The sequence below is a fragment of the Nyctibius grandis genome, chromosome 1 (assembly GCF_013368605.1).
Source record: "Nyctibius grandis isolate bNycGra1 chromosome 1, bNycGra1.pri, whole genome shotgun sequence".
NCBI classification, from domain to species: domain Eukaryota; kingdom Metazoa; phylum Chordata; class Aves; order Nyctibiiformes; family Nyctibiidae; genus Nyctibius; species Nyctibius grandis.
Genome location: NC_090658.1, coordinates 79,007,347 through 79,024,809, shown reverse-complemented (window position 1 = coordinate 79,024,809; position 17,463 = coordinate 79,007,347). Strand labels below are relative to the sequence as shown.

Here is a 17,463-nt window from a genome sequence, read left to right as displayed (position 1 = left end):
TCTGACTTAGTTCATTAATCCTCTCAAAGCGTTAATTTTTTTCTTTTTATTTAAAAGGGCTTTTTTCTGTTAATTTTTCTTTAGGGGTAGCTACTTCTCTTGCACTCTGTAGTTCTTTGAAATTCTCATTTCTACCTATTTCCTGCATGCTGAGTAATTTGAAGACAGTACACGCGAAAAGGGTTGAGGAGGATGTTTCTCATTATTTCTGGAATTTTAACTTCACCTATGCCTCTAACTTTGGTTCTTTATTTTAACCACTAGAAAATGGATGCCAATTTGACAATCACCCTTTGGTATACTGGATAGTTATTGTTGTTCTGGAAATGGCCTAGTGTGAGCTGTTGTCTACAACAAGTCACGTTGTGCAGATGAGCAACTCTGTGATAACATCCAGAATTGGATCTACTTCCCATTTTATCAGCAGCACTGTAAACTCTGTGGGGGCTTTGAAGCTCCCTATTCATATCCTTTTCAAGACAAAAAAAAAAGCTTGCATTTATTTCATTTCCCTCCAGCAATGCAGGTTTTAAAAATATAACAATTACAAATTCCTTACCTCTTTTAACTAACAAGACATAGTGCTATTTATGGTCTGATGTGCTCATTTATGTGGAAAGTACAGATTTTACTGACATCCTTTATTACAATGTACATCATTTGAGAATAGCAGCAATTTATTTCACAGTATGATTATAGTTCTTAGTTCAAGTCTTTTTCTATTATTGTAATAAGGCAAATGGAGATGTAAGGTCCTGACTCCACTTGACATCGTTGGACATGTTACGTATTTTTTTCTTTATTAGCATCAGGGACCCGCAGATTTAAAGTACTTCAGGTTGAGTTACTTTATGTCAACTGATCTATATTAAGTCTATATGCAAATAAAAATGAAAAGTAATTTGAATTTGTCCAGCCCATTTTCACTGATGGATGGGATAACTTGTGTTAATTCTTATCAAAACAGAAATCACGGAAGGACAGATTGGTTGAGGTTGGAAGGGACAGGAGGTCCCTCAAATAATTTGAGGATGTGTACTGCAGATCAACTGTGCATGGTATCTTACTGATGTCCGGTAACTTGCTTTGTTAATTTAGGCCTTGTTTGTTTCAGAATATTGGATACTTTGAAGCAATTAATGAAAATACTTACACCTTTAGTTTGCCTTTATTTGTTTTTAAAGCTTTTTTCAATAGCAAGCTCCTGCACGAGATCATTTTAATTATCTTTATTTCCACTTACAGTTCTCTTATTTAGAAATAAGAGTGTTTATTCCTTCAACATCCAAAGTGATGCTGCATGTTTCTGAGGCTTTTGTTTCCACAGTATAGAATCTGAATGGAGCAGAAAGAAAAGCCACAATAAGTTGTTTAGGAATGTATTGTTCCTTTGTCTTCTGTACACTCTTCCATGCAATTGCTTTTGCACTGTTAATTGTCCCCTGTTAAAATGTAGTAAATATTTCTGAAATAGACCGATAAGACTATTTTTAAGCTAAATGGAAGCTAACTATTAAGAAAACCCCTCTGCCTCAGCAAATTAAAGTATTAAATCACAACTAACATTTACTTCTGTTTTCAGTAGCACAGATGTGTTGGAGAATGGACAAATTGAGTTTGAGTGTGGGATAACTACATATACATATCTCTGAAGCCCTCTGACTTTTCCTTTTAGACTGAGTGAATTAGATTAGTGATTAACCATTTTTTAAAAATTTTGCTCCAATTCATTGCCAAGAAGAAAAGCCATAACACTATTTCCATCTTCAGTGACTTCCAGCAAATATTTGGAGATGGGGGAATTCTCCCAAAAGGTTGTGCTTGTAAATAAGGGATCTGGACTAACAGCATTTCAGCTGAATAAAATAGATTGAATTTGGCTGAGGAGTGTCTGAAACTTGAGAGACTTTCTGTCTCTTCTGCTAATTTTTCCCATAGGCTATTCATCTGACTGAGTGCTTTGAAAAAGACAATAGAAGTTGACTGTATCAGGCTGCCTATTTCATAGAAGCGGAGGCCCGTTTCTATCCCATGACATACCAGGTGACACCAAGTAATAGGCAAATCTTTTTCAGGCTAAAAGGAGCTGCTGAGTTCTCACATGCACCCACTGTAAAGTTTTAAAAATCCCTCTTGTTTACCAGAGAGGTAGATCATGATCAGTCACTTATATATAACATGACTTAAAGACTCATTTTTTGGTGTATTTTTTTTTCATTTGCTGAATTTTTGGGGGATAGTTCTTTCCTTTCTTTGATTTATTCTCCTGTCTACTGCCTTTCACAGGTTTGTTCAGCTGGGACAGAGTCAGCATAAACAAGACAAGAGCAGCCAGCAGTTTTGCTCAAAACACCACTTGGATAGGGTTATAAATTTGTAAGTATTCTTTTTCTTTTTCTCTTTAGCCTTTGTTTGCTTTTGTCGTTAGACCTGGAAAATCATCAGGTAAATTTGATGATAAATTGTTTGAGAGTCATACTCCTGTCGCTTTTACTGCATAAGGGGATTCAATGCATAGCATGACGAATTGGGTTCCTACTTCTCCCTTGTAACTTAGAAAAAAGTGTATCTTTTTCTTTTTTTTTTTTTTTTAGGGTTTTTGTGGGTTTGGGGGGATTTGTTAGGGGTGGGTTTTGTTGCTTGTTTGTTTTTGGTTTGTGTTTTTTTTGAGTGTTTTGTTTTTTCATTTGGTTTGGTTTTTTTGTTTTGGTTTTGGTTTTTTGATTTTTGGATTTTTGTTTTGGTGTTGGTTTTTTTTTTAGCTTTTGTAGTGCCAAGATTTTTGTGTTCAAAATTCTTAGCAATCCTGAATTATCACAACACGAAGTGCAGAAGCTACTGAGTTTAAAAGGCAATTTCTTTTTGCTGTGATTACTTTTGAAGGAGGTAGTTTTAAAGGGATCAGTTGACTTGCGAATTCGTTAAAAAAACATTCAAAGTTGCAATTCAGTCTTTAGTGTGCAGTTATCTGAACTTATTTGTTCTAAGAAGGCTACAAGTGCACTGTATTTGTTTTAGTGGACATTTGAGGAGCTTGGAGAGGTCAAACGGGATGTTTTTATATTTTTACTTTTCTCGTGAGTGATGGAGAGAGTAGGGTAAAGTGGGGACTGATTCCTGCTTTGTTTTGTGCACTCAATGCCCTTCTGTGTCACTGAAGTCAGAGGATCTATGCTAGCTTTAATCAGTATTCAGAGCGTTTTAACTGAAGAAAAGATCATCTTGAATCTTGCATAGATTAACAATTAAAATCTGCTACGTTTTCCTCAGAAGTATCTCCTTGGGATTCTTTGGTTGCCTGGTCTTTGTTACATACTGGTTGTCTGCATTTGTCAGGGATACTTTGAGCTGAAGAGACAATTTTTTTAAACTGTTCATTTGTTACAATAGATAATTTTTGCATCTTGTTCAAACAGGTAAGTAGGTGATGGTGGGTTGTAAACGAAGATCAAGCTCTGAATGCTTCTTGTCAATGAAACACTTCTTGAATACTTTAATCCCAAAAGATTAGTATGGGAGCCATATTCAACAGAGACAATTGTGGTGGGATGGTAGGAAGATTGCTGCTCAGGGATATCTGCCATGTGGAGTAACTTCTGTGTGTTCTGTTGTGAATGGAGTAGCTTTCCATTAATATGAAAAATGACTCCAAAATTACAATAGGTACATATATTTAATTTATACTGAAATAAGGAATTTAACTGTTTGTGATTATGGATTGATTATTGTTGTACAAGAATGGCCTGTAGTGATAAGCCAGATCATTTGAAGTGGAGGAACACTTTAGTGAGTGACGTCTGCAGCATGGTCCAGGGCTATGTTCTCCTTAAATATTTGAAAAACATACTCTGTCTTCAGAGATACATCATATAGTCCATGTTTTCAAAAGTTCCCTTGATGTTAAATGTGTATTTTTTTTTTAATCAAGACTACCTAGATTCTGCCTGTCATCCAAGTATTGATCAAACGTGACTCAAATTGAGTAGCAACTATCTACGAGTTAGCAGCTAAATATGTGCAAGTAGTATATAGGCTTTTTTATTGTTTGTTTCTGTGTATATGCACGTTATATACATTATTTTCTCACCAAGATAAAAGTAATGAAGCAAATTTCACCAAACAATGGAGCACCTTATATTTTCCATTTTTGTTAGTTAAATGCTCTACTGGAGTATTCTTAATCTATAATACCACTTTAAAATATAAAAGTAAAAATAGAGCAGTACATTTTCTAATTTAGTGAAGTGTTTTACAACCCTAGTTACTATTGAAAGCTGTTACCTCAGTTTAGAGCAATTCTCTTGTTCATTCAGTGCTTCCATATGACACTGTTAGTATAAAATCTATTTCTTGGAGGATTAGTTAAAAAATAGCTTTATATTTGTAAACATGTCATTATCACTCATTTATAACTGTACTAAATAAAAGGTTGGTATTGAGTTTGTCATCTTTCTGTGTATTCACATCCTTAGAGTTTGTGGGGGGTTCCTTATGTTGAAAGGCAGAAGTAAATGAATAAAGGATGTTTAGAGTGTTAAGAATATTTATTTTTTACATTAAACCCATGCAAAATATCTGAATAGTTTCTTGATACTGCTATGGAAACAGTGAATCAAAAGGTGTCATAATTAGTCAACAAGGAACTTTGGAAATTACAAGTTACCTTGGATTCTCAAGCATGTTAGTTTCACAGTGCAGTGCTTTTTTGCATGCTTTTTGCTTCAAATGTGCTCCCCAATATGTTGCTTCACATCAGAAAGTTAGATAAACTTGAATGAAAGCATTTATTCACAAAATGGGGAATTGTTTCGAATATTCCTGGAAATTATAGGTGAAGAAATTGTGTATGTTCTGTCATCTGTTTACACTCAGCTTAAATCACAAAGGTGTCTTATCTAGTTGCTGTCTTCTCCTGATAAGGTGGCAATTGGGGTTTCCTTTTTTTTAAAAAAAAACAAAACAAACCAACATATTCTGCACTTCAATAGAGCACCTTCTTGCTAGACAACCCTTTGTCAGAGCAGAATCTAGTCTTCAGCAAAGCTTTTTATCCTTAGTCTCCCCTTTGAAATCTCCCAGAAGGGTCTTAATAGATACTGTGTTTTTACCTACAACTCGTTTTATTTCTTCCTTTTCTTGGAAACACAAGAGCTATGCCTCTTAATTAAAACAAGCACTGCTTCAACTCCTTGGAGATGTAAATATCTGTGTTAAATTGGGAGTCGTCTACCTTTCTTCCTTCCTTAACTGAAAACTCCTTGCCTCTATGATGGGATGAAATTCTTTCCTGTTTGGTGATTATTTGGATTTATTTTACTTTGAGATGTCCTGTACTGGATCTCATATTCTTTAACAGCTGTATATTAAGAAGCATATGTGATCTAAACCTCTGTATACCTCTAAATAAAATGAAAGTATGTAGCTCACTATTAGCTCTTGATTCAGAGCAGAGATGAGGATAATTAACCACTTTGGGTTAATGCAGATGTGTTACAATAACTTCAATTTCTCTTATTCTTTTGACTTGCGTATATCCACTGTTCTGGTATTCTAAAAATAGCTTTAAGGATTAGTCTTCCTTACTTCACTTGAATCTCCTTTTTCTGACTCTCAGTGTTTTAAACAAAGCACTTCCATGATTCTCCAGCATTTGTTGCCTGTGAGAATTCTCTTGAAATTTACTGGTCAGTCTGTTTATAAATTACCTGGATTTTGTCTTCTGTCTGAAGATGAAAGATTGCCCTTCATTGGGATTCTGAATGGCTTTAGAGCTTGTCTCTTGCAAAATGGCTTGACTAAGCTGACTTCATTTTATATGCTGGGGAAGTGTTTTTAAAGTCACTGTGGACACTTTCCCTGAAAGTACTTGGTACTTCATGTTGGCTAGAAAAGACAAAAGAGTATCAGGAGTCAACACCACATAAAAGGAATTATTTTGTCATTTGGGGCTTGAATGCTCTGTTCATTTTCAGTCACACATCTCTAAAAGAATACTACTGGGAAGGGTCTGAGGAAAAGTAATAGTATGATCAGAGCTGTAGGATTCTCCAGCAAAGAGCTGGCTGGGGACTGAAAGAAATAAGTAAGTCCATGTTGTGACGGTTTATGAAATGCTCTACTGAAGTTTGACAGGAGAGATGAGTGCCATGTAAGGGCAGGTGTCAAGAGGATGGGGCCAGACTATTCTCAGTGGTGCCCAGTGACAGGACAAGGGGCAATGGGCATGAACTGAAACATGAGAAGTTCCATCTCAATATGAGGAGAAACTTCTTTACTTTGAGGGTGACAGAGCACTGGAACAGGCTGCCCAGGGAGCTTGTGGAGTCTCCGTCTCTGGAGATATTCAAAACCCACCTGTGCAATGTGCTCTAGGGGAACCTGCTTTGGCAGGGGGTTGGACTAGATGATCTCCAGAGGTCCCTTCCAACCCCAACCATTCTGTGATTCTGTGATTTGGTATTATGATTTAAGTCACAGCATGACTGGATTTGATGGGAGAAGTTAACAAAATAGCTGAGGCAATTCTAACAGCTCCTTGCCACCAAAAGGGGGAGGTCCTGCTCTTTCCCTCCTACCTTATCACATACTTTTTCAGTTAGTTGTGCAGCTTTGCTACTTCTTACAGTGCTCCATAAATCAGTTCAGCTCATCACTCTGCGGCAAACTAATTCAGCAAAAAAAGCAAATAGTTTCCTGGTAGATTAATGAGATTATTCAGAGCAGTGAAGGTCCCAGTTATCACCAGGGCCAGCACAGAAGGGACAGAGCCACAGGGTCAAACTCAGCAGAACTTTCTTATGTGGCTGGTGGGAGTCTGTTAGATTGGTTCACTCATCTTGTATAACACCCTAATGACAGATTGGGGAGCAGAGCATGAGCTTTTTCCAGGGATCTAGGGAAAATGGTTTGAACTCCTTGTGATTCACATCCCCATGTGTACAGGAAGAATTAGCTTTTTCCCATTCATCTGTTCTGTCAATATTGAGCTCTGAGATTTTCAGATGAAAAAGCTCATGTGCCTAGCATCTTTGATAGAGTTGTCAACTGAGATGCTGAATGTTATTTTAACAATAAGACTATTAGCATTTATCAGCCTCATACTGATTTAGATAATAATTTATATTTATTGATGTCTGTTTCAAATTTTAAAAAAATACGTTTTTAATATCTGAATGTTCCACTGAATCTCTGGATCTTCCATATTTCCTTCCTATCTACACTGAATCCTGAATAAAAATCTGCATGTCAAATCTCATACCATCCATTGATGTAAAAAAAAAGCCTGCAACAGTGGCATTCATACCTTCAGAATGATACATGAGTTGTGATGAAATTTAGCCATCATTTTTCAAAACCCAAGGGCTTTTTTTTGACCTGAAAAAAATACTTTGAGCTATAAAACAATAGTTCAGCGCAATTCTGTCTTGACAGGGACCTTGTTGTTACTGCAGCACACATAAAAATTTAGATTATCTGTATCTACTGTCCACCTTGTTTAGCATTTCTGTGTGTCATGTATTAAAAAGATAATGCAGTAGTCTCACAAGGCTAGAAAAAAAAAAATTTTGAGTTTTATAACTGGTCTTAGATTCTTTTTTTTTAAATGTATCAAAATACATTCTGTTCTGCTATTAAATTTGCCTTTTTCCAAATTTTAAATAAAGAACTATTGTATCTATTAGTACAGTGATCACTGTTAAAATGCTTCAGAAGTTCTGTGGCTTGAAGCTTGGGGTTTTTTTTTTTAATTTTATTTTGAGGTTAGTGGGCTGGCATTTCTTAACTTTTGCATATGAAATGTCATTTTGATCCTAACGTCAGCAGCGTTGAAATCATGTCCTCTAAAAATGTGACCGTAACAAATTCCTGTGAAATATGACAGTAAATCTAGTTATTTCTATATTGTATGTTATGGTTTTGTTGAATTTGGGATTTTGTAGTATTAACAGTCTCTAGCGAAAACTAGAAAGAACTAAACTATATACCACCTTACCCCATCTACTTTTAGACTTTTTAGTGAAAATTCTTGGGACCCTTCTTCAACCGGTCCCTCTGTCTTCTCTGTGAAGTGATAGATTTCTATTCATCAATTTAAGAGAACTGTATTCCTCAAGTAATCCTATCTGAAAAAGTAAGTCTAAGCTTTTTCTTTCCAAAAAGAAACGCAAATTCATCTTTTTTTTTTTTTGTGAGTTCTTTTGATACTTGTTTTGTTTTGTCCTGTACTACCCCTAGGTTCCTTTGTGTGTTCGGTCTTTAAATTTTGAATTAGTTTGTGGTCAGCATAAATCATCCCCACTTAAAAGATTTATTTTTCCTCAGAGATCACCTTTCTGTATCAGATGTTCTGACCTTTTCTCATATTCCTTCTGTCTGTGCTGTAGAGAAGCTGCTTCTAATTTGGATTGTAAAATGCTCATTTAGATGCATACCTGTGTAAAGAGAGTCTCTTCTTTCTCTAACCTTTGAAATTGTACATGCAGTTGGAGTTTCAGGTGATTGTTGTGGGACCTGGATGCAGTCCAGGTTTTGCTGCTGGTTGGTTCTGTAAGACCCAAGTTGCAGTATTATTGGACAGAGAAGCTTTCCTGTTATTCAGTCCTCTCCACTCGCAAAGAATGTGGCGGAAACTTTGTTGTGTGGAGGTGTTGGTGTCTAAGGAAGGAAAATTCTGTCGAAGGTTTTTTTGAGAGCACAGCAAGCAATTTAAATGGATACCATTTAGGGGTAGAGGCGGGGGGAACAAACAAAAACATCTGAAAATGAGGAAAAAATTCTTTGAGGGTGACAGAGCACTGGAACAGGCTGCCCAGGGAGCTTGTGGAGTCTCCGTCTCTGGAGACATTCAAAATCCGCTTGGACGTGACCCTGTGCAACGTGCTCTAGGGAGACCTGCTTTGGCAGGGGGTTGGACTAGATGATCTCCAGAGGTCCCTTCCAACCCTAACCATTTTGTGATTCAGTGATTTACCCAGGTTTTGTGGGTCAGATATATTTGCTTAGGATTCAAGCAAGACAACAGAGTACATTTTGTCTCCTTCTTTAGATATACTTTAGAGACTTGAGGAGAACTAATCAATGTTGAAACAAATGTGGTGGCTTTCTGGTGACTGCTGTATTTCTGAGAGCTAAGCATATCACCGTGCACTTTTCCTTCCAAGTACGGCACATCCTCATTGTAACTGAAGATTTTAGCTGTGTCTTCTTCTACTGTAGAGACAATGCTACTCTTGGTGAAACCATAACACCATGAAGCCTGCTCACAAGTGGGATGAAAGTAATTGCGCTTTGCATGTCAAGGTGCTGTCTTCATGACATTGTGTTTATGTTCCTCTGTATGGAATTTTCGCTGGAAGGCCATAGAGCTACAGGTCTCTAGGGATATCTGATAGCCAAGTCATAAATAATGTGCTCTCCTTCATGACTCTATTGTAGGATATTAAACTTATTAAGTAAGTTAGAGTTTTACATGAATAGTGTTAGAGAAATGACTTTAATTAAATGACTGGATAATACAAGCACTCTACAAATAGTTACAGCTTAATACAGGGTTATTAATCAAAATTGGCATGCATGAACATGCGGTTCTTTCAATATATTTTTACCATGTTGAAGCAAGTAGGTGGAAAATTTAGATTTAGTTACTAAGTACTCAAAATGAAATACACTTTGCTCTCCAGCTTCCATTGTGCCTAAGGAAATGACTTTTGACTCATTAGTGCTTCAGAAATGCCATGTCTTTAGAAACAAATCAATAAATAGAGAAGGCATCAAATTAATGTTATGGCTTTGTTTTGTTCTTCTACTTAATTGTTCACTTGCTAGTGGACTAGACCGACCAGCTACATTTGAGTAAGTGACATCTTTTGGTGTTAGATAGTGACAATGGTAATTTAGTACAGTGTGCTAGTGTCAAATACCATTGCTTGAGTCTCAGCTTGAATGCTTTAAACTAGATAAATAAGTATCTGCAGAAGCTACGCGTGCCTTGAAAAGCAATCTACTTTTAAAGCATCTAGATATAAAGTTAGATATACTAATATTTGGTACCAGTTCTGAAAACACCCACCTTAATGTTTTACAATAAACTAGAAGAAGTCATAATGAGAAGAAACTATCGCTCTGTTGGGGAAAAAAATAGAAAGAAAAGGTTAAGTATGATAGAATTTCCATAGTATTATTCATACAGTTTACCAAAAAAAAATGTGAAAATAAAATGCTGATTTAGTGAGAGCATAATAGCAGAGGTTGGACTTTTCAGAAGAGCTTCAACTCTTTTGAAATAAGAGTTTTGGTTTAAGAAAAGCAGAAAAATGGCAAGCATTTTGGAAATTTTATCCTAATCATACAGGCAGGTAACTTGCCACATTTTTAGTATTTGTTTACATTCCACTGTAGTGCCACCGAATTCTAAGGTGAAGAAGCCTGAACAGGAATTGTAATAAAATCTAAAATAAAGAAAAATAAAAATATATTCTATGCGGTAAGGCTTCACTTTTTGTAAACTCTTTAGCTTTACTTTTTTCTCTAATTCTAGAATGGCCAAATGTTTCTATGACATAACCTGGCAAATTCTGTCTACATCCTGGTAAAATGTAACTTGGTTTTAAGTGGTGGGTGACCAGTGATTTTATTGTCTCAAATTCGATAGTATACCTGTATAGTAATTCTATAATTTCAGTCAAAAGTATAATTAACTGAATTATTGCTATGTAAAATGGAAAAATAAAAATTTAAATATGAAATTGAAAAATATTACTTTAATGTGGAAACCTTCTTATTTTCTATACCATATTCCAGTTGTAATGGAATATTAGGCATACTATACTACATGACACATTGCAGGCATTTTATAAGACTAACGAACCATTACGTGATGAAACATCCAAAATCCAACATATTTTAATAAAATAAAAGGCTAAAAAATGAGGGAGCAAGTTTTTTGACAGTTTTAATAGAGATCCTGGTTTAGAAGCAGTGTCAAACATTAGTTTGTGCTTATAATGCAACTAGAAGATTTTTACTGTGTTTCATTTATAGACGGGCTCTGCCATTGTTTGAGTGTTGCAGTTCTTCCTTGTTTTTTCCCTTTAAGAGAGGAGATTATAGACCTAAAAATAACTTCTTGTCTCTTGAAGAGCACTCAGATAGTGAATCATGACTGTGGCTTCTGTGGAATATGGCAACGATGCTAATATCCGAATCTTCATTGCATTTGGGCTGGTCAATATTCACTTTTGGAAATAGTGAGCTTTGACAGTAAGTTGTTGCTGTAATTTCTTACCTGAGAAGTTTTGAGCCCCAAAATATGTGCATATGCCAACACAATATTTAACAATAGCATTCTGACTGTTTTTCAGCCACTGGCACTGGCTACTATTCCAATATGCTATTACGTAAAGTATCTAGAAAATTTGTCTTCAGTCACTAAAATAGTAGATGACGAATCAAAAGCTAGTGAAAAAAATCTCAGGTATGAAACACAGTTTTAGTCCTCACTGCATTATCAAAGAGGATGGAGTAGACCTTGGAACTCTGCATCAATGGCAAGGTAACAAGACTGATCAGAAAATAACTAGTGTGTGAGGAGAAATGAAATGCACTTGGTTGTCTGATAGTGGTGTGGAGGAGACAGAGAATGACTGTTCACCATTTCTCCCAATGCAAGAATTATGAGCAACCAAGGCCCCTGATAACAGATGAAAGGAGTGTCACGTCAGACACAATTAAGGAATGGAACTTATTCCCACAGGATTCTGTAGGTCTCAGAGATATGAGAAAAAATAGTGAAGACCTATGGAAATCAGTTTCCATGAAACAGTAGTCCAGTTTCAAATTTGGCATCGGGTAGGTCCTAAATCCTGGATTCTGGAATACGGGAGGATATACTGGAGAGGGGATCGTTCAGTACCTGTTCTCTTTTAATAATCTGTCCTCAAACTTTGCTGCTAGTTACTCCATGAGACAGGCTACTGGGTCCCATGAAATTTTGGGTCCACCTGTAAGTAATGATCTGATGTAGAAAAGTGTTCAGTGTATGTGGTGGTAGGAAAGTGAGTCTGCCAGCACTGGAATCTTTGTGTTATACTGAATACCTGGGCAGCTTTGTTTATATAGAGTATTTATGAAGCAGCAGTATTTTAATAGCTATCTAGAAAGTAAATTAGCTTCTCCAGCTGAAATACGAGCTAAAAATGTATGAAACTGATGATTTAGAGAACTCTTTAAAATATGTATGTCATTTTTTTCGTAACTGAGAAATAATTTATTTCTCCTGTTTAGCATTTGTAGGTGCATTGTATCCACTGTTAGCAGTGGATCATATCATAGAAGAATCATATAAGAATCATAGTTCTGTCAGTATTTTTTCTTGGAGTTAATTTCAAACTTTGATTTCCTCTAAATCAAATAGTATTGACAGAAGGAAAAGTTAATGCATAGTTACCTTCAGATGGCAATGTATTAGTCATTGAATGTTCTGTTGTGGAATCCAAACTGATCTGCTATCACACAGGTAAAACATCTGTACTGTTCAACTCTGGGAGTATTTTATAAATAAATTACTAAAATATTGCTGGGAAATATACATAGTGTATTTATGAATACAGCTTTCACAATAGCTGAAGTGCTTTAAAATGAAAATTACTTACTACACAGGTACTTTTACTGTTTATTCATTTATTATGTATGGAGTATAAATAGTTTTGTTGCTTCCTTGCAGTTGGTTGTGGAGAACACATTGCTACTGAAGAGTTTGGCTTAGAACCGTAGAATATTAAACACTGGAAAGGACCCTGGAGGTCATCTGATCCAGTCCCCTGCTCAGAGGAGGACCAAATTAGATGAGGTTACTCAGGGCTACATACACTTGACTGTGAATATCCTTAGGGAGGGAGGTTCCACAGCCTCTCTGAGCAGCAACAGTGATTGACAACCCTCACAGTGGAAAAAAGTTCCCTTGTGTCTGATCAGAATATCCCATGTTGCAATTTGCATTCCCTTTTTGGAATCTGTCCTTTCATCACGCACTCCAAGAAGAGTCTGGCTCCACACAGACACCCTCCCGTTAGGTGGTTGCAGATCGCAATAAGGTCCCCTCTAGCCTCTCTTCTCCGGGCTGGCCAAACCCAGCGCTTGCAGTGTCTCTTCGTATGCCATGTGCTTCAGCTCTGTAATCATCCTGGTGACCTTTGCTGGACTCAGCCAAGTATTTCATTGTCTGCTGTGTAGTGGAGAGCCCAAAAGTGGGCACCATGCTCCAGATATGGTCTCTCAAGCCCTGAATAGAGGGAAACAATCACTTTCCTTGACCTGCTGGCTATGCAGTTTTCAAGAGTTACAGTTAAAAAACCTGCTTCTACCTTATGAGTGAGTCTGATTGACAATAGTGCTTAGAAAAGGTCTGACAAACTCGGGTTCTTGTAAACTTTCAAACTTCATGTATTTCTCATGAGTAGTTTTAAATATTAGGATTCAAAGATAGTATTTATTGTATGAAGCTATTTAAAAAAATATTTTCATAAAATATCAGCAGTCTCAATGTACAGAGTGCTGTTGCTGGTAGTAAGTTTCCTGATAATTAGATGGAAATTTCTTATCTAATAAATCCTTTCTTTATGTTGGTTCAAAGTATAATCACTTGTTATAATTGCTACTAAGTGAATAGCTCAATAAAGTTTTCCTATAATCTGCTATAATGCATGGCACAGATCTGTTTCAGCTTGGGTACTTACTGAGTGTAGCAGATCTGAGGAAGGATGAAGAAATGAGGACAGAGTGGAGGGAAGTGAGAAAGTATTCTGTAATGGGATTAGTGACAACTTACCTAATTACCCTACTTGGAAAGCTGGGTCTTTTCAGGTCTGCAGTAGTGATAAAAATCTAGGTAAATGAATTATCGAGTGGGAAGTTGCCCTTTCATTGACTCTCATATATATTTCAAGGAAAAAAAATACTCTTCTCTCTCTGTGGAAAATTTTTACCTAAAGTTCCAAATATTCTGCATGTTTGTTTTTTTCCAGAATACCCATCTCCTCCTTTTCTCAAGACAATATTTATGAAGTCCAGCCTCCAAGAGCTGATAGGAAATCAATAGAGATTTTTCATGCCCACATTCAGGCTGGAAGAGGAAACATGCAGCCCCTGGGAAAAGATGACTTCCTCATGTACAGAGAGTACATTCGAAACAGATACATGTAAATACAAGCTGGATTCTCCTGCCAAGTCTACTGTACTGATAGGTCATAAAAATAAATTTAGAAAGGAAATCTAGTTTTGTTATTTTGCAGTAATAAATTTATTATCTAACATTTCTAGTTATTATTCTTTACTATTCTCCATTTACAGTATTGTGCTTTACAGGAAAAAAGTTATTTAATATCTGCTCTTCTGCTGAAAGAGAAAGTGTATCTTAAGAGTCTAAGTGAATAATCAGAGCACATACAGTCACTGAAGAGTATGCGGCAATTTATGGGAAAGAAAATATTGCATCTTTATGTTTTTATATGAATTTCTTACATTGTTATGTTTGCTCATAAAGCTGAAGTGATTCATACGTAAGAATCAGAAGAGAATAGTTTTCTTCCTCTTTGTTCCATAACAGCAAACAATCCTTTTTACAGCAGAATGTTTTCTGATATTTCTTGAGATTTTTAGCAAACTGAGTGCTAAAATGACTGCTTGTAATTTGCTGCTTTCTTAAGCAAAAGTGAAAAATCTATGGCTTATGTCAAAATCAAAATTTACATTGACTAACAAACTTTGTAACCCTAATTTGTGTCAAAACTAATCTCACTGGTGCAAGTAGCTACAGAATCTGTGCCATATGCAGGGTGAAAATGGCTTGTGACTAATTACCATGGGCTTCTAGTAGGAATCTGAGCTGTACCACTTACTGACTGCGTCTGCAAATGAAGGAATGCTCCTCACTTTACTGGGTTTAGACTCTCAGAGGGTGCAAAACCATCCTGTCATTTTCCTTTATGACAGGCATTATCCTTTTTGCAGCGTACTCTTTCCATCCCTGTGTTTGTGCTCCTGTGAGATGCTTTCAGGTTCAAGCCTACAGCCTCCCAAGAAATCAGTATCAGTAAGTGACATATAGGGACTGGATCAGCTGGGGTGGTCATGCAAGACGAAGCAGTAGATGGGTGAGGCGAGACTGAACATCATGCCCAGCGCTAGGTAAGAACAGAGAGGCAGCAGGTATCTGAAATAGGTTGCTTAATTTGGGCTTGTGATTAAAACATTTCTCAAATTAAAAAAAAAAAAGCGGGGGGGAAGCTTAATTACAAACTAAAATTCCCAACACTGCTTTCTAGCCTTTTGCCTTGAAGAATACTGACAGTATCAGCAGCATCCTTGACAAACCATGTTATTCTGCAAGCTTGTACAGACCATATTTCCAAATTTTCTGGAATAACTGAATAACTGTTTTGAGGATGTCAGCCAGCTGCATGTACTAGACAGAGAACATGTTTGTGTTTGTAGTAAATCACTTGCAGGCAGCTACTGCAGATTCTTGGCTGCATGCTGCAAACATATTCTGAATATGTTTGAATATTTTATGCAGTAAGTTGCACTTTCATGAGTAATTCAATGTCAGAAAAGATGCAGTTGGTAAAGGGAAAAGATAGAAAGTTTCTTGTGACAGAAGTTTGTGTGTTTTCAGGGAGTGACTTGTATGCAGTCGGTGAAAGAACATGGTATCTCAAGCTACCAAAACATTTTGGTGTCCATTTGCTTTTGTTGATTGATTAATAGTTTTGAGAGAAACGGATGTATTTTAGGACGTGCAAGAATGAAATGTCACTTTAGATAATATTTCATTGCAACTGTCAATGGTTTTTTCTTTGGAAAAAAACCCTGTACTGAATTCTTTTGTCCAATATGAAAAATAATTTGAAGGAATAAATGCTTGCTTTGGAAAAATGTAGAGCTAGAGTCCTTGTCCAAATGAGGCAAATGCATGCTTTTCTTACTGCCCTTAAACCATTGCAAAGAATGTTTTCTAGACTATCACAATCCTTATACTTTTGTTGTTCATAGGTACTGGTAATTGATAAAAGTTGCCGTGAAAGCGTACAACTCAACAACAGATAAGGCAAAAGATGATGCTTCCTTTTTTAAAATTGTAATAATTTTACAGCTCCAAGAGAAAATATATTCAGCCTTCAGTAATTAACACACTCCTCAGGAAAAGGGGATTAGAGGATTTTGGTTTTACAGTTCTGAGAGATGAATGACATCTCAGTCCATTATCTGTGATATAATGCCAGGCTGTTCAGTGTCTCTCTAAATGTGTGCCATGACAGTCCTGCTGTGGCATCCTCGTGCATCTTTTAGTATGCATAACTGCTGCTTGTTTCTCATAGCTGCTTATAGGGGTTTAAACCATGTGCATTACTTCATATGGTAAGATGCTTGGGTGTTAATATTCAGGTGACAGCTTGCATGGTCTATTGTCATCGTACTCTTAGCAGCTGCTAGGAATACTTCAGGGTGCTAATGTCAACTGCTTATTACATTTGTTTAAAAAAATAAAACGACGCACAAACCAAGACTCGCAGCTTAACAGTACCTGAATTATAAACTTTCAACAGTCTGAATAGATCTCCTGCTTAATGCATGTAAAGGGTTAATTTAAAAAGAAAATACGCTCATCACCCATCTAACAAGTTCAGTTGTACAAAGGTCTCCAGAGATGCTGCCTCTGTATCTACCTACTTTATTCTGTTCTTGTGATAATAAGGTTCAGTTCTCAACCATGTTAGAAGTTCTGAATAGATGCATATATTTCCTTTTCAGAAGCTGAGGGAAAAGTGTGTAAAATAAGTACAAACAGAAAAAGAATGGGCTGTGTTGGCTCTGAAGACTAACATGGTGCTCTTTTTGATTTGGACAAATAAAATATTTATGAGAAATGTGTTGGTTTTCCTCCAAAATATATTTAGCTTGTTTCAGTGTGTTTGAAGGTTACATTGAAATACAATACCAAAATGTACGCCTGGAGAATGATGGCTTTGGGTTCTTTTCTTGTGGAATCAGGAAGCACGGACATCGGATTAGGACTCTGTCATTTCTGAGCCAGTAGTTCTTTGATGCCAGTCCAACAGCTTAAGCTTTGTTCTATGATGCTCTTCAGAGTGATCCTGGTGCCCTTAGGAGCAGTTATTCCCCAACACTTTCATTGGTAGTTTCACCTCCTTGTGAGTTTTGCTTCTGCTTGCAAAGCCCACTGACTTTTTGTTCTCTCACTCTCATTCCTTTCCAGAGAGACTCAGGTGTGGCCCTGAAATAGGATCCTTTTAATGTGCACACAGCTGCAGCTACCAGAGGAGAGAAAGTGAAAGAGCTGTACATAGTTCTGGGATGACATTTATGGCACCTCTTTGTTTTGTTACTGAGTTTTTTGAGATTTTTGTGCAGGATCCCAGGAAGGTTCTGTTGGTTTTCACAGACTCA

At 36.6% G+C, this 17,463-nt stretch overlaps 1 protein-coding gene across 2 annotated transcripts in view; it reads left to right on the top strand.

The window, feature by feature from the left end:
- The window catches only part of FIG4 (FIG4 phosphoinositide 5-phosphatase), a 72,687-nt gene extending 55,779 nt beyond the window's left edge, over positions 1 to 16,908 (top strand). Inside the window, exons 22-23 of one of the 2 annotated variants that reach the window (XM_068416936.1) lie at positions 2,287 to 2,376; positions 14,022 to 16,908. In XM_068416936.1, the coding sequence (XP_068273037.1) occupies positions 2,287 to 2,376; positions 14,022 to 14,199 (268 nt within the window). In that variant the 3' untranslated portion in view covers positions 14,200 to 16,908. Of the gene's footprint in view, positions 1 to 264; positions 303 to 2,286; positions 2,377 to 14,021 lie in introns of those variants that run through there. The other variant, XM_068416926.1, reaches the window with a different exon arrangement.
- Positions 16,909 to 17,463: the final 555 nt, after the last annotated feature.